This window comes from Gambusia affinis, linkage group LG16, assembly GCF_019740435.1.
Source record: "Gambusia affinis linkage group LG16, SWU_Gaff_1.0, whole genome shotgun sequence".
Lineage (NCBI taxonomy): Eukaryota > Metazoa > Chordata > Actinopteri > Cyprinodontiformes > Poeciliidae > Gambusia > Gambusia affinis.
Genome location: NC_057883.1, coordinates 17,602,068 through 17,617,596, shown reverse-complemented (window position 1 = coordinate 17,617,596; position 15,529 = coordinate 17,602,068). Strand labels below are relative to the sequence as shown.

The window sequence follows — 15,529 nt, the reverse complement described above, 5'->3', positions numbered from 1 at the left end:
CAGCTTGCATTGTGCTTGGCTCAGTTCTGTTTGATCCGGCTTTTGTCTTTCTGGGACCCTGATAAGAAGACACCAGCTCATTTCAAATCTATAAATGTGGCACCACACACAATTACTGTAATGACCAGGGCTGCTAAATATGTATAATGTAAAGATCTGAACACATAACATCAAATAGTAAAGTTATATATAAATTTACATTAAAAAAATTGGCTGCAGAAATAATCTAAAGGCGTAATTGCAAGCTTTAAACTTAAACATACATGACAATGAAGCTGCATTACAACAAAGATTCACTAGATGATGCTGTTACTCTTCTGTGAATATATCCAAGCCTTCACTTCTTGCAGCAATGCAAACTATCAACATATTTTATATTGTGAATTTCAAAAAGGTCAAACAAGTAAAAAGAATATCTGCCCAAACTGTTTTTCTTTTAATTTAGTTCATTGCCTTTTACTTTTAATTTCATCTTCATTACAAAGGATGCTCTGTTTTATCGGAGAACCTCTAATACAGAAAATAATTTCATATCGTGCTGGAGGCGTTATTTGTTTTCTTTCATTATATCAGAGGTGACCAAGTTCTTGTTCAGAAAATGTCACACAACAAATTAATTCAAGCTAAGCACTTTGGTTCAAGCAGAGGCATTTTAATTGAGTTGGAGAATGTAAATCAATTTGCTGAAGAAGACTGATGTAATTGAAAAGAAATGTCTATTAAAAGATTACTGAGGCTTATTTGTCTCCAGTCTTTGTCATCTGCTGGTCCAACCAAAGTTTTAATTTCCTTAATGTTATCATTTCTGATGTAATTGGTGCTTGGGTGCCTAACAGCTTTTTTTAAATTAAATGTTTGGGTATAGGTGCTGATGAAACAGTGCACTTTAGCAGAACTACTTCATCCTGTGCATGTGCTAAAGTTTGCTTTATTTTATGTCAATTTATGTGCAGACTTTTGGTAGAAATTTCAATTACATCTTTGCAGAGCAGACCCAAAATTAAACTGAACTCTAACCAGAATTTGATTTAAGAACCGTCTTGCAGATAACACTGTCAGTCACCACAGCACCAGCCACTTCATTTGTTTTTTACATTGTGCATTAAGTGTGCTTTGTAAAGGCATTGACACTGAACGTTTTCACACTTTATCACCCAACAACCACGAACCACAAAGTGGAAAGAAAATAACCCATGGCTTTCAACGTTTCTTACAAATCAAGACTTAGAAAGTGGCATACTCTGCAGAACAGCTTTTCACAGCAAATACAGCTCTCAGTATCTTGTCATATGTCCCTACCAGCTTTGAACATTTACAGACTAAAATAATTGCCAATTCTTCCTTGCAAAAGAGAAGAAGTTCAGCCAGAGTTAATGAAGATCTTTGATTGATCCATTCTAGAACATGAATCTGCTTTGATCTAAACCATTTTAATGTATCTCTTTCTTTAGGTTTAGGGTCATTATCCAACTGGAAGCTGGATACACACAGCCTCACATGTTTCATGGCTTGTAACAGGTTCTATACATGGGATTGTCCTATCTGTCTCGCTTCTCATCAGTTCTGACTACCTCTTCTTCATCCTAGCTGTATCATTGTGTTTTAAATGTGATGTGCAGTGTTAGTTTTCCAAAATCAAAAGCTTGTGAACAAAAGAGAAATTTTAAACTAGAGTTCCTGTGAGTTTTGTAAGATTGAATGAGCTGTAATTACCCATCCCCCTAAACACCTGAGCTGTGGAAATCTGCAGCTCCTCCAGAGTGCCTCTTGGATTCTTCACTGATTAATACTTTCCTACATGATGCAATATTAGACCATATCTTGTTAGGGTTGCATAGTTGCATATTCCACTTTCAAACACAATAGTCTATAGGATGTTCAAAGTTTCAGATATTGTTTTATTACCTCTTTTGACTTCCTCCCTGACCTGTCTACTGAGTTTGCTGGTCTTCATGATGCTATTTGTTCACTAATATTCTCTAACAAACCTATTATAGCTTCAGAGAACAGCTGGCTTTGTATATAGAATAAATAGCACCCAGAGGTGGACTCTGATTACTAATTAGATGACTTCTGAATGATGGTAGTTTCACTTATACAAACACACAAAGAACTTTTTCTATTTTTACTGGCAAGAAAGGTCTGAAAACCATGTATGAGTTCCCTTTCATCTCACATTTGGGCACTATTTTAAGATGCTCTTTCATCAAAATACACAAAGGTGTATAGAGATGTTTTAAATAACAATATATAAAAAACATGTGTGAAAGCATTTGCAAGGTATACAAATTTTGTATGAAAGCGCAGAGTTATTTATCTCAGATTAATACAAGTAAGTTTTGTTATCAGTTTATTTGTTTTGTAGAGCTGTCAGTATTTTTGCTCTTGTGACTCTTGCAAATTCTATATGTACTTCAGGTGCAAAAATGGCTTTTCATGTTGCGCAAGTTGCCCTATGTACAAACATTTAAAGAAAATTACACTGAATGTTTGTACTTACTTAAGTATTCAAAAGTTTGAGTCTAGAAAAACATGTTTTTCATGTAAGAAAAAAGAAACTGTTTTATGTTGCCGCTTAACTTTAGCATGGGTTCCAAACAACCCGGAGCCTAGAAGAAAGAGTCATTGGGGTTCTGGAATTTTGCTTTGGTGGCACAACTGCGATATGAGGTCACCTCGGGCATTAGTCATGAGGAGGGAATGCATTGTGGCTGTTTTTAAGACATGGCGGCCGTCCACATCCGCAGCGGCCGCACAATGAATGCAGGCCTTAGAAAGTTGACTTGAATTGGCTCCGGTGAACAATGTGAACGGCATAGTTCGGGAATGTTTAACAGCTGGCTGTTGGACGTGGATTAGAGGCACCTTAGGGGAACAGCTTTTCAGGCAAAAATAAAGCATTTAAATATGTGCTCATCTGAATAGTTCTCAAAATAAAACTATAGCATTGTTTTTGCTTTATAACTTAGTGCATTTTTAATTTCAGCAAAATCATCCAGTAAAATGCCTGTTTGTGAAATATGATTGTTCTGTACAAGACAAGGGTTTTAACTTCACACATCATTTGCATTTAATCAATAAAACACTAAACAGACGGGCTAATAATGTACAGACAGAACATTAATAAATTATGTAACAGAAAACCAGCACTTCATGTTTCTTTACACAAGATGCAGAGCTTTGGAATAAAATTAAAACCAAACAGTTGTCCATATTGACTGGTAAAAATCCACATAATGAATGATTACGTCTTTGCATTTTGTTTACACAGCTACAAACACACAAACTGTCAAAACAAAAAAAGCAAACATCTTTTTTTTTATTTTCTAATTTTAAGAAAGTAGAGCATAACATTTCACATTAGGGATCCATTTCCTCTGAAATTGCTTTTAAACTATATTTCACCTCACTAAATTACACTACAAGAAATGAACTACTACCGTCGAGTAACAAATCAAAATTCATTTGTACAATTTTCCAAAACACAAATCTATAAGTAGGAGGATGTCTTGAACTCCTCTGGGATTTCGCTGTCCAGCTTACAGATCACCTTGTAAATTGCCTTTTTCCACGAGGAGTCTGAATCTTTGGTGGCAGAGATGGCATTGTAAAACTCATGAAGGGTGATTTCAGCAACCTCCAAGAACCTGTCGGGAACCTAGAAAACAAAACCACAGCAGGTTAAATTATGAGTGGATCTCAGTGTTGAAGAAGCTTTTATGTAATGATTTGCTACAAAACGGATTCATATTTGCTTCTCCTAAATATGTGAAATGAGGACCTGTAGAGCATTTCTTCAAACACTCAAGCTGATGAAAGGGAGCTTTTCTCTTTGTTCTCTGAGCAGATACTACAAAAGCAACACAGCAATCATTAACCTTCAATTGAAAGTCTCTTTCATTATAAATTCTTGTTTTCTTGATCATAAAGTAACTACCATTAAGGTCTAAGAATTTATGCTAAGCTTAAAGCAACAAAACATAACAATAAATAATAGAAATATATTAGCTCCTTACTCTAACACCCCTAAATAAAAATCCAGGGCAATATACTGCCTTCAGTGTTCATTTAATTGATACTCTGTGTGTATGTCAGACAGCAGACCAAACGGATATTGTGACACAGTGAAGGTGGATTAACATGTTGGCAGGATATATGCAAAAAAAAAAAAAAAAAAAAAGAAACCCAAACAACATCTTGCCTTAAGAAATGTAATAGACACAGCACGCATGTGGATGAAGCTGCTGTGCTTACAACAAAATAAACTGAACTCTTTGGCTGAGATGTAAATAATATGAGGAAAATTAATGCTGTACATTACTCTGAAAATACATTTCTCATGGTTAAACATTGTGGCTGCAGCCTCATGCTATACAGATTCTCCTTTTCTGCAAGGGCAGGGAACCTGAAGGGAGCTACATACAGGGGGATCCTTGAAGAAAACCAGCTAAAAGCTGAAAAAGGTAGGGCAGACATTGATAGTAGGGCAGACATTACCAACAATATAATGGTTTATAATAGAGCAAAGTGTATACATGTGTTAGAGAGCCCCAATCAAAGTCCATAACTAAATCCAAGGGAGAGCCTGCATCAACACTTGAGAAATGACGTTCGCAGGCACTCTCTATTCAATCTGACTGAGCTTCAGAGGAATGAAAAATCTTTCAACCTCTAGATGTACCAAATTATTTTAGAGTCTTGCAGCTATTATGCCATGTAAAGGTACAAAATATTGATTTAGAGGGACTGAATGTATTTGCAAGCCACACTTTTTTCAATTCCGTTTGTAAAAAAATTTGAAAATGTAGAAACATCTAAGCATGTGTATCCTGACCAAAGCATGGTTAATGATGAGTAAAACAAATCGTTGTGGTAGGACTACATCTACTACAACAGAATCCATTAAAGTTTAGATGCAAAGGATGAAGGGAGAAAATCTCAACTCAGCACTTGTTTCCCATCCACTTGTCAGTTCAGACAACAATTGTTTGCATAAGTTATTTTTCTTTCCCCTCATCTCCTGCCACAAAAGCATCCCTGGGAAAGGAATGTCTTGGTCCCAAGGTAAAGAAAACGCTCCCATCCCTTTCCCACCATACAGCCTTCTCCCTCGGAATCCACAGCATCTTTCTCAGCATTCCGCATCAGTAGCAATTTCTGCCCCACTCAGGCGTGCGGGCTCTCTAATCCTGAGTTGTTTTAGCAGGATTTTGTGGCTTCCTCTTCCCACAGTTTGATAAAGCGTCACTCTGGAGTTTAGATAATGCCAATAAAGGCTGGCCAGCCACAGGTGCAGTGTGACACAAATAGGTCAGCAACACAGTCAAACATTTGCACCGACTTGCGATTAATGCAATAAAGACTGATTTATGTTTCTATTCCTTGAACCTTTCCACATAAACAAACTAGAATTTAATTTTGAAATTTTAAGTTATAGACCAAAATAAAGTTGGTCGGATTTGCTTCAGTCATCAGTAACCAATAGAAGTGGGTGGAATGGGATAAACATGTTTACATTTTGTGTTTGCAAGTAAAACTAGAAAAATGTGGTATGCCTTTGTGTTCAGCTCTCTTTAATATAATACTGCTTAAAATCCATTGCAACTAATTGCCTTCAGGGATACCTGCAGGGATCTACAGCAAAAACAGGACAGCTAGTCATGTAATCTGCAATCTGACCTTAATGGAAGAGAAGAAGAAAGTTATTCTTGGAAGAAAAAAGACTTTCAGAACCTGCGACTGGAAAGTCATTTTATGTGTTAAGATGGTAAAAACATGCCCCAGAGGACATGCAGCTGTCTTGAAGTAAAAAGTGGATATACATAAAATATTCAACAGGAAATGTAGATCCTTGCCACAGACTTCTAAATTTATTTGTATATTTCTCCTTTCATTTCGTAATTATGCACTACATTGTGTTGCTATTTGATCCATGTGTACATGTTTGGCCACATGTACCTCTTCATATGTTGCTTCATCCAACCATTTTCTGTGCTTTAAGGTCACACAGTGGGTGGTGTTACAGAGATCCAGGGAAGTCCCTCGTCTCTCCCAGAGACAACATAGGGACAAATAAGAAAAATAACCCTGCTGACATAATCACACATATATCCAGTGTAGAATCTTCAGTTAACCTAATTTTCATGTTTCAGGACTGTGAAAATGATGTAAATGTACCAGAGAAATCAGACATTCAAATGCAAAAGGCTCAACCAAGATTTTAGCTTTTAGCTTCACTCTAGAGGTGCTAACCACTATTTAATATTTTGAAGAAGAAAAAAAAAGACAATTGGACAATAAAACTTTCTTAAACAGTCATACAAGAGAATCCACAACATAACTGTGCAATGATGGTGAGTGACACCTACGTGAAAATCGTTGGCTTTGTTGTAGTGCATGTTCAGCGCCCGGAAGAGCTCAGAGTCCCTGCTGACTGTAATATCTTTGACATCGCGGGCGCCTTCAGCGATGGCCTGGCGTGCAAACTTCTCCATCTGGATGTAATAGAACTCCCTGAAGTTACTGAACCACTTGATCAGCTGAGAGGTGATGCAGCGATTGAACTGGGAAATAAAAAATAAAAAAAATTGAGGGGCGAAGTAACAAATTAATATGACTGCGCTGCAACAGAAAGTCTTGCGCTACCAAGTCTTTGCAGTTGGAATGTGGCACACTAAAATTTAAAGCTGCAAAATTAATTGTATTGTACCCCCTAAAATGTTTATTTGTACAGATTAAATGTGTAAAATATTTTTCAAATTGTATACCTAAGTCTTCAGCATAGGTTTGCACACTTATTAGATTCACCGTACTTGGAGGACAACATGCCACCAAAACGGTCAGTCAGGGTGAAATATCAATTGCTCTGATCTTTTCCCACCAATGAATGAAACAACATCTGTCAGGGTTGTGTTTTTAAACTCAATCTTGACATTAGTCTTGTTATTCTATCTCATCATCCAGAAAGACAAGAAAAAAAATGCCTAAGGGCTGGGCAGGCATCAAAGACGCTTCTTCTGTCTGCTGTGGCGGATGAGAAAGCAGCAGCACATAAGGACAGAAGGAAGCTTCCCTCTCATTGACTCGGCTGATAGGATGGAATCAGACACTGGGATTATGTGCCCTTTTGTCCGTTGCCACTTCCCACCACTGGATTGCAAGCAAGGAGGAGACGTTCGCAGGGCTGCAACACCAGCAGCAGCAGCATCCCCCCGTTCTGACCCGAAGGTCAGCGCAGACTGAGAGACAGGGGCCCACGTCGGCTCAGAGATCCCAAAGATGAGATAGAATAGATAATGGAAGAGAGGGCTGGAAGATGTTTTTGATGAGATTTGAAGGAGATGGTCCAGGTAAAATGAAGGAAGAAAAAAACTAACTCAAGATGACAGGAAGAAAAGAAAAGAAAATATCAAAAAGGCTTAGAAAAAAAAAAACATAGGATGTTGTGTTTAGTACCAGATCACTGCCTCGTTGCATCTGCAAAGGTCTCTAATACCAACTCTGTGTTGACACTCAATAGCAATCCCTTGCCTAGAGAGTCCTTTGTCACTCCATTTGCTGACTGGAGAGGCTTTTTTTCCAAGAGAGAATGCCCCTGTATCTCCCTCTGCCCCCAGGACAAACTAGCAGATCAGCGGCTTTGTTATTTAAACCCTCTGCGGTTTTTGTCTCTCTCCTCCGACACACTGCTGATTATTTCTGTCACAAACACACGCTGACAGGTAGACACTGGAGGTTAAATAGCAGGACAACAATTCTGTATATCTATCTTTTTTTTCTACTTGTAAGCATTTTACCTTGACGTCAGGGAAGAAGGTTTTCAGCACATTGGAGCTTGGGTAGCGGGTGTAGAAGAACATGAGCTTTGCCTTCTTCAGATGACTTGGAGTGAGGCCCTCCTGGATGTTCAAGTTGGTGTTAAGGAAAACCCACAATTAAAGTCAATGACAGTACCAGGCGCAAAGTGATAGTGGACCAGAGGATCGTGTTGCCTCCATCTTGGGCCAAATTGGATTTCGTTAAAGAGCAGCTCGGCATTAACTTGGAAGTCAATAATGACCCTAACTTGCGCTTATTGGCAAAACAGAATTACAAATTAGATTAGCGATGTTTAATTAGAGAGCCGAGCACTTCATGCCTACAAGTTAAGACAGCTTGTGTTGAAATGTTTTGAAAGGAGACACTGATTGTTAGATACAAGTGGGGAGGGAGATGTTAAGACAGCATATGTTGCTATTTTTTTAATTAAATAAAGTGGCCAAAATGTCAGCATGTAGACCATACAGTGCCTCGCAAAAAAGTATTTCTTTCTCTATGCTTCATTTTAACAAGATACAAAAAACAAGATTCCGTGTCTTTTATATACAGTTTTTTTATGATTGCGTGATACAAAGCAATGCATAATTTTGACATTTAACATTTGAACAAATAAAGAAACATGAAATTTGTATAGTTCATATGTGTTTCAGTCCCGTCACTATGATACCCATAACTAAAATCTAAGCACTAAATAAAGTAATTGATATCTAAGTCACCCAATTAGTTTGTTAATCTAAATTAGTACAATTTAATTTCAGCATAAATCCAGCATAAATTTCAGCATAGATTTTCTACGAAGGCTTCTGCGTTAATACTACAGTTGACAAGCTTATCAAGCAGATATAACCTGATTAAATAACCAGATAAACAGATTGTTAGACTTGTCTTTGTGTTCAATAAAGGGCATTAAAAAAATTAAGTTTATTCTGAATTAAATTTAGCAATAGGCAGTCGGAATATTTATTGAAATGGCTGTTTTAAATAAAATTTATAAAATTATATATTTTGTTTAATTTTGATGTTTATTCTATTTATACTGTGATAGTTGTTACAATTAATATATCATGATTGCCACAGATCTAATAAAGGTGAGTGCCTAATTCAATGTAGTTAATTAAACAATGCAAATAAAACATATGCAATTCTATCAGAAGTTCTTCTCCTGGAGGTGCTTCTGACCATTTCCTATGTAGTTCACTGCCTTTAGGTCATAATATTTCTTATTGGGTCACAACACCTCACATTTATAAGGGAACCATGCCTTTGAAATAAGGAAGTATGGATGAAAGATTTATGTGGCATTGTTCAAAGAGGAGCAGAGCTCTTTGCACTGTAAAGATAAAGTGAATCCTAAAAGGCACCATGCATTATACCTCTCTAAATCCTTGGCAATACGACCATGGATGAAACTCATCACCTCTGGGATTATATTGAAGATAATGTATTTTATTTTTGAGGAGACTTTAAGAAATGTATTTTCCAGTGATCATGGAGTTCATGTAAATGATCATGCAAGTAACAAAGCAAAACAAGCATGCTCTTCTGGTCCACAACACTAACTCTGTTATTTTCTTCTCAATTTCCATCAAATATATTCAACAACAAATGCTCAAGACAAGAGCTCAAGTGCTATGGTTGGGAAGCACTTGTGGTTTCCACCAGCACTCACATGTGACCTTTTAGATGCACCCCTATCACTCTGATGATGGAGGAATAGATCCTGCACCTTTTCAAGTCTGAGGGAAAAAAAACTGATGCTTCCTGAAACAGAGACTGAAGCTTTCTCTGCCTTTGAAAAATTGGCTTTTGTTCCCGGCAATTCTTATCAAAGCCTTGTATTCCTTTTTATTTGTCTTTCTCTAGACTTAAAGTCATTACTCTGCTCAGATTAAAGAAGATGCTATAATTTTCTGTGGGGTTAGCAAGATCAAAGGGAAAATTCTCCTTGAAGTTTGTTGCTGGAACTGCCCACGTTGAAGTGAACCTCGACCAGCAATTGTTCAAATGGATGCACTAAAAGAATAGAAAGCCTGGTCTAAATAAAGGGAAAATATTGTGCATATGGAATTTTCTAACATATATTCTCTGAAGTAAGCAGGTGGCATCAAGCTCTCCAAACTGCAACCATGTAAAACATAATATGGAAAACCATGCCATTTGGTGAAATTATATATTTAAAAAAGTAGCTTTCCAATTGTAACCGCAATAATTCACATAAAAAAAAACAAACATCTGACTATGATTGTATTTTTTGCTGAATTTTTAAAAAGCGAAATAAGGTTCTATCTGTTGCCTGACAGAAAAATTTCTGCATTTTGAAATTGTTCACATTTTATCACGATACAAGGAAGGACAGTTAATTATGGGTGATTAACAAATAATTTTTTTTATAAATAGAAATTTAAAAAATGTAGTGTGCATTTATTTTCAAACCCTCTTAACAAATTCCCCACAATAAAAGTCAGTAGAACCAATGTTCTTTAGAAGCCACCTAATTAATTCATATTCTCCAAATGATTGCAATTAAATCTCAGAATAAATCCAGCTGTTACGTGATGGTTTCACAGGTTTGTTGTGGAACATTAGTGAACAAACAGCATCACAATAACCAGTGAAAACAGCAGACAGGTCCAGGAGGACGTGGTGGTGAACTTTAAGCAGAGCTGGGTTATTAAAAAAAATCTGAAACTTTGAACATCACACAGTGTTCACTTCATTTCATCATCTGAGACTAAAAGGTGTACGACACATCTGCAAAACATACAAGACATGGCAGTGCACCAAACTGACAGGCTGAGCAAGAAGAAAAGTGATCAAAGAAGCAACAAAAATTGATCAAAGAAGCGGGAAAGAGGGAACTCTGGAGGAGCTGCAGGGATCCACAGCTCAGGTAAGGCAACCTATTGACAATTCCACCATTAAATAAACTTATATAGTGCTTTTCCAGTCATTTTGACTGCTCAAAGCACATTCACAATCAGTCACACATTATATACCAATATGCAGATCAATAGTCAACTTTCGGCTAAGTGCCTTGCCCAGTGGCACATCAAACTTACAGCCTTCTGATTATAGGACTCTAACCACTGAGTCACGGTCGCCCCAGTGGGTTGTCTCTAATCCAACTTTATGGAAGAGTATCATTGAAACTACTGTTGAAAGCAAACTGTAAGACATCCGGTCCAGTCCTAAATCCAATTAACTTGAATCTGCTGCTAACAGATAATCTAAACTGATTTAACAGAGTTTGAGCTCTAACAAATAAGAAAAGGTGTAACTCTAACTTTTTCTTCATAGAGAACTCCTATCTCTATGAAACTTAAAGTCGTAGAGACAGAAGTTAAAAGAAGGTCTACAAAGTATTGACTCAGATGGGTTGTATATGAATCAATGCAACAGTTTGTAGTTGTCTATTTTTTTCTCATTTAAAATCTATCTCTTCTTTTACTTTAATTTTAGACATTGTTTTTTTTTAAGTGTATATTACAAAAAGTCCCATGAAATATTTTTGAAAATTGTGGTTATGTGAGGAAATGTAAAAAGGTTCAACAGGTGTGAATACCTTTGCAAGGCACTGTAAATCAAGAAACTTAAAGCTGCTCTAGTTCAACCTTCTGGAACCAAAGGATATATTGAGAGACATGTAGGGGTTTCGTTCAGCCAGGCTCTGCAGTTCGCCGCTCTCCATCTTGACATGGGGCAAACAAAGACCATCAACTCCCACCCCTCCCATGGAGGAGGGGCGATGGTGGTGGCCGAAGTGACTGGACGTCACCTTGGATCTCATGGCGACCGCATCCCAGGACAGGTCCACTGAGTCCGGGGAGGTCCTGTCCATTGAAGGGGGCATGCAGGGGAGTGTGCCAAAGTTGGAGTGGGGCCCGTACTTGAGAAGGTGCTCCAGGATGTGGCTCTCGTGGAGAGGGGGGGTGTAGCTGAACTGGAAAGGAGTTTGATGAACGGGGTACGGCCTTTTCACTGTTGGAGTGACGGAGCTCACTTGGGTCACTGGGGGCTTGCGGACAACTAGTGAAAGTGCTTCTGTCTGGTCCTGTGAGGTTTGAGCCTCCGAGCTCTCACAGAGCTCTGACGATCTGGATTTTGATATCTCTTCGACTTGTGAGTGATCAGGGGCCAAGCTCTTCCCATCTGCACCCAGGCTGATCTGTGTCTCTGGTGTAGAACACACACGCTGCTGGGGGGATATGTCCATGTCTGTGGAGGAGGACACCTTCTTGAAAACTCTGTCGATGCAATCATTAACTGCTTTGGAGAGCTCCTGCTTCAAGGTTTCCTGAAGGTTCTGACTTTCTCTTTGGTGCATCAGGTAACTATCTGCTTTGATTCTGTCATGACAGTTTGCCGTTGCTGTACTGTCATTTATCTCCAAATGCTCTTCGGGGCTTATGTAGCATGCGTCTGTGCTTTTTCCTATGTCATGCTCAGAGTCAACTCCTGCAGCTTCTCTCACGACAAATTCCGGATCTTCTTGGCTGTAAACCTGCAGAAACTTTTCCTGGAGTTGACGCAGAAGCCTTTGCATGCTGTGCAGCTGCTCTTTCAGCTTGTGGCATTCCTGTTCCTTGGTGTTGCAGTTATCATTGCGGCTGCTTCCAGGCTTTCTGTTCACCTGCCATCCCAGGGTACTGTGCTCCTGATGCTGAGGCAACCTTTGCTTACGTTTATTCTCCCTGCATGATTCTCTGGCCTCCCTCATTTCTCTGGCGTCTGTGTCGCACCGCTCCCCGTCACTGTGCTGCCTGCTGTTGGGAGAGCCAGCCATGACTCTAATAATGTTCTCCACTCTAGCTCTCTTGGCTTGCAGGTGATCGGGCAAAGGGTGATCTCCTTCTGGGCTGACTCCTGTGGAGACATGATCACTTGGGGAAATGGCCTCAACTGTGCTGTCCTTCGAGGAGACGCTGCTCTGGTCCTCTTGACCAGAGTCAGCAACAGCCACAGAATTAGAGAGATAAAAATGGTTGTCATCCATTGCCCTTTTGTTGTGAATCGTCTTCCTGAGGAGCTGAGAGATGATGGATCCATTTGAGTAGGCGGCCAGCGGATCTTCGTACATGTTTCTACGGAAGCAGGGCAAAATTACCTCAGGTTTGTCGTCCTCTAGGCAGCTTTCACTGGAGCTGTGCATGGTCTGGTCAGGAAGACTGAGGTTCATGTTTGCTGCCGATTGTCACACTGCAAATGTCAAAGAATTTGAATGGACAAGACACAAATTTTAAGATGAAAATAATTTAAAAATGGGTTGGATTAACATAAACATTTTTCACACAATATACATAGAGTTTTATTGTTCTGAACCCCTTTGTCATTTTTATATTCCCTTATCCCACTTTGTAATTCAAAAACTCTACAACCTTTAAATACAAAATTATCTGCATGCATTTATTTTTACGGCAGGCTCATTCATCTTTGTGCAACATGCAATCTGAAAGAGCGTGTAAAACATTTTAAATTTCTTCAGTTTAGCTAAGAGGAGTAAGAAATTACTAAAGAAATGTCTTAAATAAAGGGTTGTTTGAATTTTTTCATTCTCAGTTTGTTATAATGGTTTACAGAAAGAATCAAAGAAAAGCTCTCACGAGAGCCGCAGACCACACATTCAACACAGCAGCAAGAAGTATCTAAATGAAGATTATGAAATATAAATAATTTTACTTATTTACCAGATAAATTGCTTCTAAGAAAGTTGTGATAAAAAGCTCTATGTTCATATAACAAATAAGCATGGAACATTTTTTAATGGTAATAGGAAAAAAAATCCAAATTATTTTGAAACATCAATCTCAGAACTTATAAATTACATTGTATCTTATTTTTAGTGGATTCAACTGAAAGATGCAATTTATTTTATTGATTGCCAAAAACAATATACCAATATTGAATTATAAATTAAGATATCTCCTTTTATTTAGACTAATGTAAGAAATCAGCTTGTCTTGCTAGCCGCAGTAAACAAAATGTTAGATAAAAGCAAGCTTTAGTCATAGGAGTTACTGTTATTATTCCTATTTTTAATATTATTATTACTTGTAGGAGCAGAAGCAACAGGTTAATAACTATAATATAATACAATACTGGAATTAATTCTAATTGAAGTTTAGGTGAAAGTATTAGTAAAAGTATTATTTGTTGAGGTATTAGAAGGCTAATAATATTAATATGTACAAAAATTTAAATTGAAGTTCAGCTACAGAAAATTTGAAACGTTTCAATGAAAAATACACAGATATCTGCCAAGAAAATTCAAATGACTGATTAAAAAAAGTGATTTCAAATGGACAGCAAAACTAAATTCATAGTTATAAAAAGTAAGCACGTCATCAATGTATTAAGAATCTTATAAAGTAGTGGCAACATTTTCAGTACAAATAACATGTAACAACGATAGTATTAAAAAGCACGGAATTACAAGAAGCGAAGAGAGTTGCATGCATTCACTTTACCATACTTATTCGTGTGTACAGCCTAACCGGGGTTGGTTCACAGCGGCGCTGATGGGACCTTACCTGTTGCGCTGGGACGTGCTGCCGAGCTGATGGCCTGCGCACACTGCGAGTTGGCTGCGGGGAGTGCAGCGGAGTCGATGCATCAAAGCCGGGGCGTGGCCATGCAGACACAGGGAGGTGGTCTGAGGGTCTCATCAACCAGAAGATACTCCTGCACCTGAGATATATGACTGGAGTTGTTTTAGAAATGACGGACTAAAATCTGCTGACAAACTTCAAATAAATGACACAATATGGCACAGTAGGCGTGTAACACGTAAACCTTTTATGGATGCAAACCCGACTAAAACCAACCTGTTTAGGATTGTATTTACAACGTAATCAATTACAAATTTATTGATGGAACTTGACTTATTGTCGTGTTTTCATTGTTGACTATATATTGCATTGTGTTTCTGTGTTTGATTTGATGTAAAGCATTTTGCAATGCCTTGCTGCTGAAATGTGCTATACAAATAAAATTCGATTGATTGATTGATTGATTGATTGATTGATTGATTGATTGATTGATTGATTGATTGATTGATTGATTGATTGATTGATTGATTGATTGATTGATTGATTGATTGATTGAAATAAGTCGATGTGCACAAAATTATTAATATCCTCCTTTTTATAGAGTCATGTCTGTAAAATGTAATATAGGTTATTTAGTATTATTTTTAAAAATATGTAAATAAAGAAAACAATACTTAAAAATACATGTAAACAGTATTGAAGTTGTGTTTTCAGTATTAGATAGGAAAGATGAATTAGAAAAGCAGGTATTAAAAATGAAACATGCAGCTTTATCTTTTCTTTTAGCATAAAATTATTTCACAATCAATTCAGCAAATTTTTAGTTTTTAAAAAAGTATTTTGCTATTTAAGTCAACTGTATTGTGAAAAATAATCTTTACACACTTGCTATGTGTAATCCTTCACAATTAAGCAGTGCTTTATGTTAATCTATCCCATGGAATCTATTTTTTTTATGTTTGTAGCAGTATGTTGCAATTAAAAAAAAAAAAAAAAAAAAGTTAAATGGGAGGTAACACAATTGATTGTACCACTCATGGTGGTAACATACTCCACAACTTTAGTTCTGATTTGTTGTTTTTGTAAACTTCTGTTCATAATTTTTGCTTGGTTTTGGTTGTCATGCAGCTAGCAAGATTATTGCTCTTACTCTTTTACTTTTGGAC

The 15,529-nt window shown here is 37.4% G+C and overlaps 1 protein-coding gene across 1 annotated transcript; it reads right to left on the bottom strand.

The window, feature by feature from the left end:
- Positions 1-3,051: 3,051 nt before the first annotated feature.
- On the bottom strand, positions 3,052-14,475 carry prox2 (prospero homeobox 2). Its single transcript, XM_044143095.1, has 6 exons — positions 14,346-14,475; positions 12,923-13,014; positions 11,450-12,844; positions 7,797-7,904; positions 6,369-6,563; positions 3,052-3,658 (listed from the first exon to the last, which is right to left on the bottom strand). The coding sequence occupies exons 2-6, from the start codon at positions 12,992-12,994 to the stop codon at positions 3,491-3,493; spliced, it is 1,938 nt and encodes a 645-aa protein (XP_043999030.1). The 5' UTR covers positions 12,995-13,014; positions 14,346-14,475; the 3' UTR covers positions 3,052-3,490.
- Positions 14,476-15,529: the final 1,054 nt, after the last annotated feature.

Excerpts from the sequence above, each read along its gene's own strand:
- prox2 (XM_044143095.1), bottom strand. The coding sequence starts at position 12,994 with ATGAACCTCAGTCTTCCTGACCAGACCATGCACAGCTCCAGTGAAAGC. Across the intron at positions 12,845-12,922 it reads TAGAGGACGACAAACCTGAG|CTCCTCAGGAAGACGATTCA; the intron begins GTAATTTTGCCC and ends ATCATCTCTCAG. Across the intron at positions 7,905-11,449 it reads ACCCCTACATGTCTCTCAAT|ATCCAGGAGGGCCTCACTCC; the intron begins ATATCCTTTGGT and ends ACCAACTTGAAC.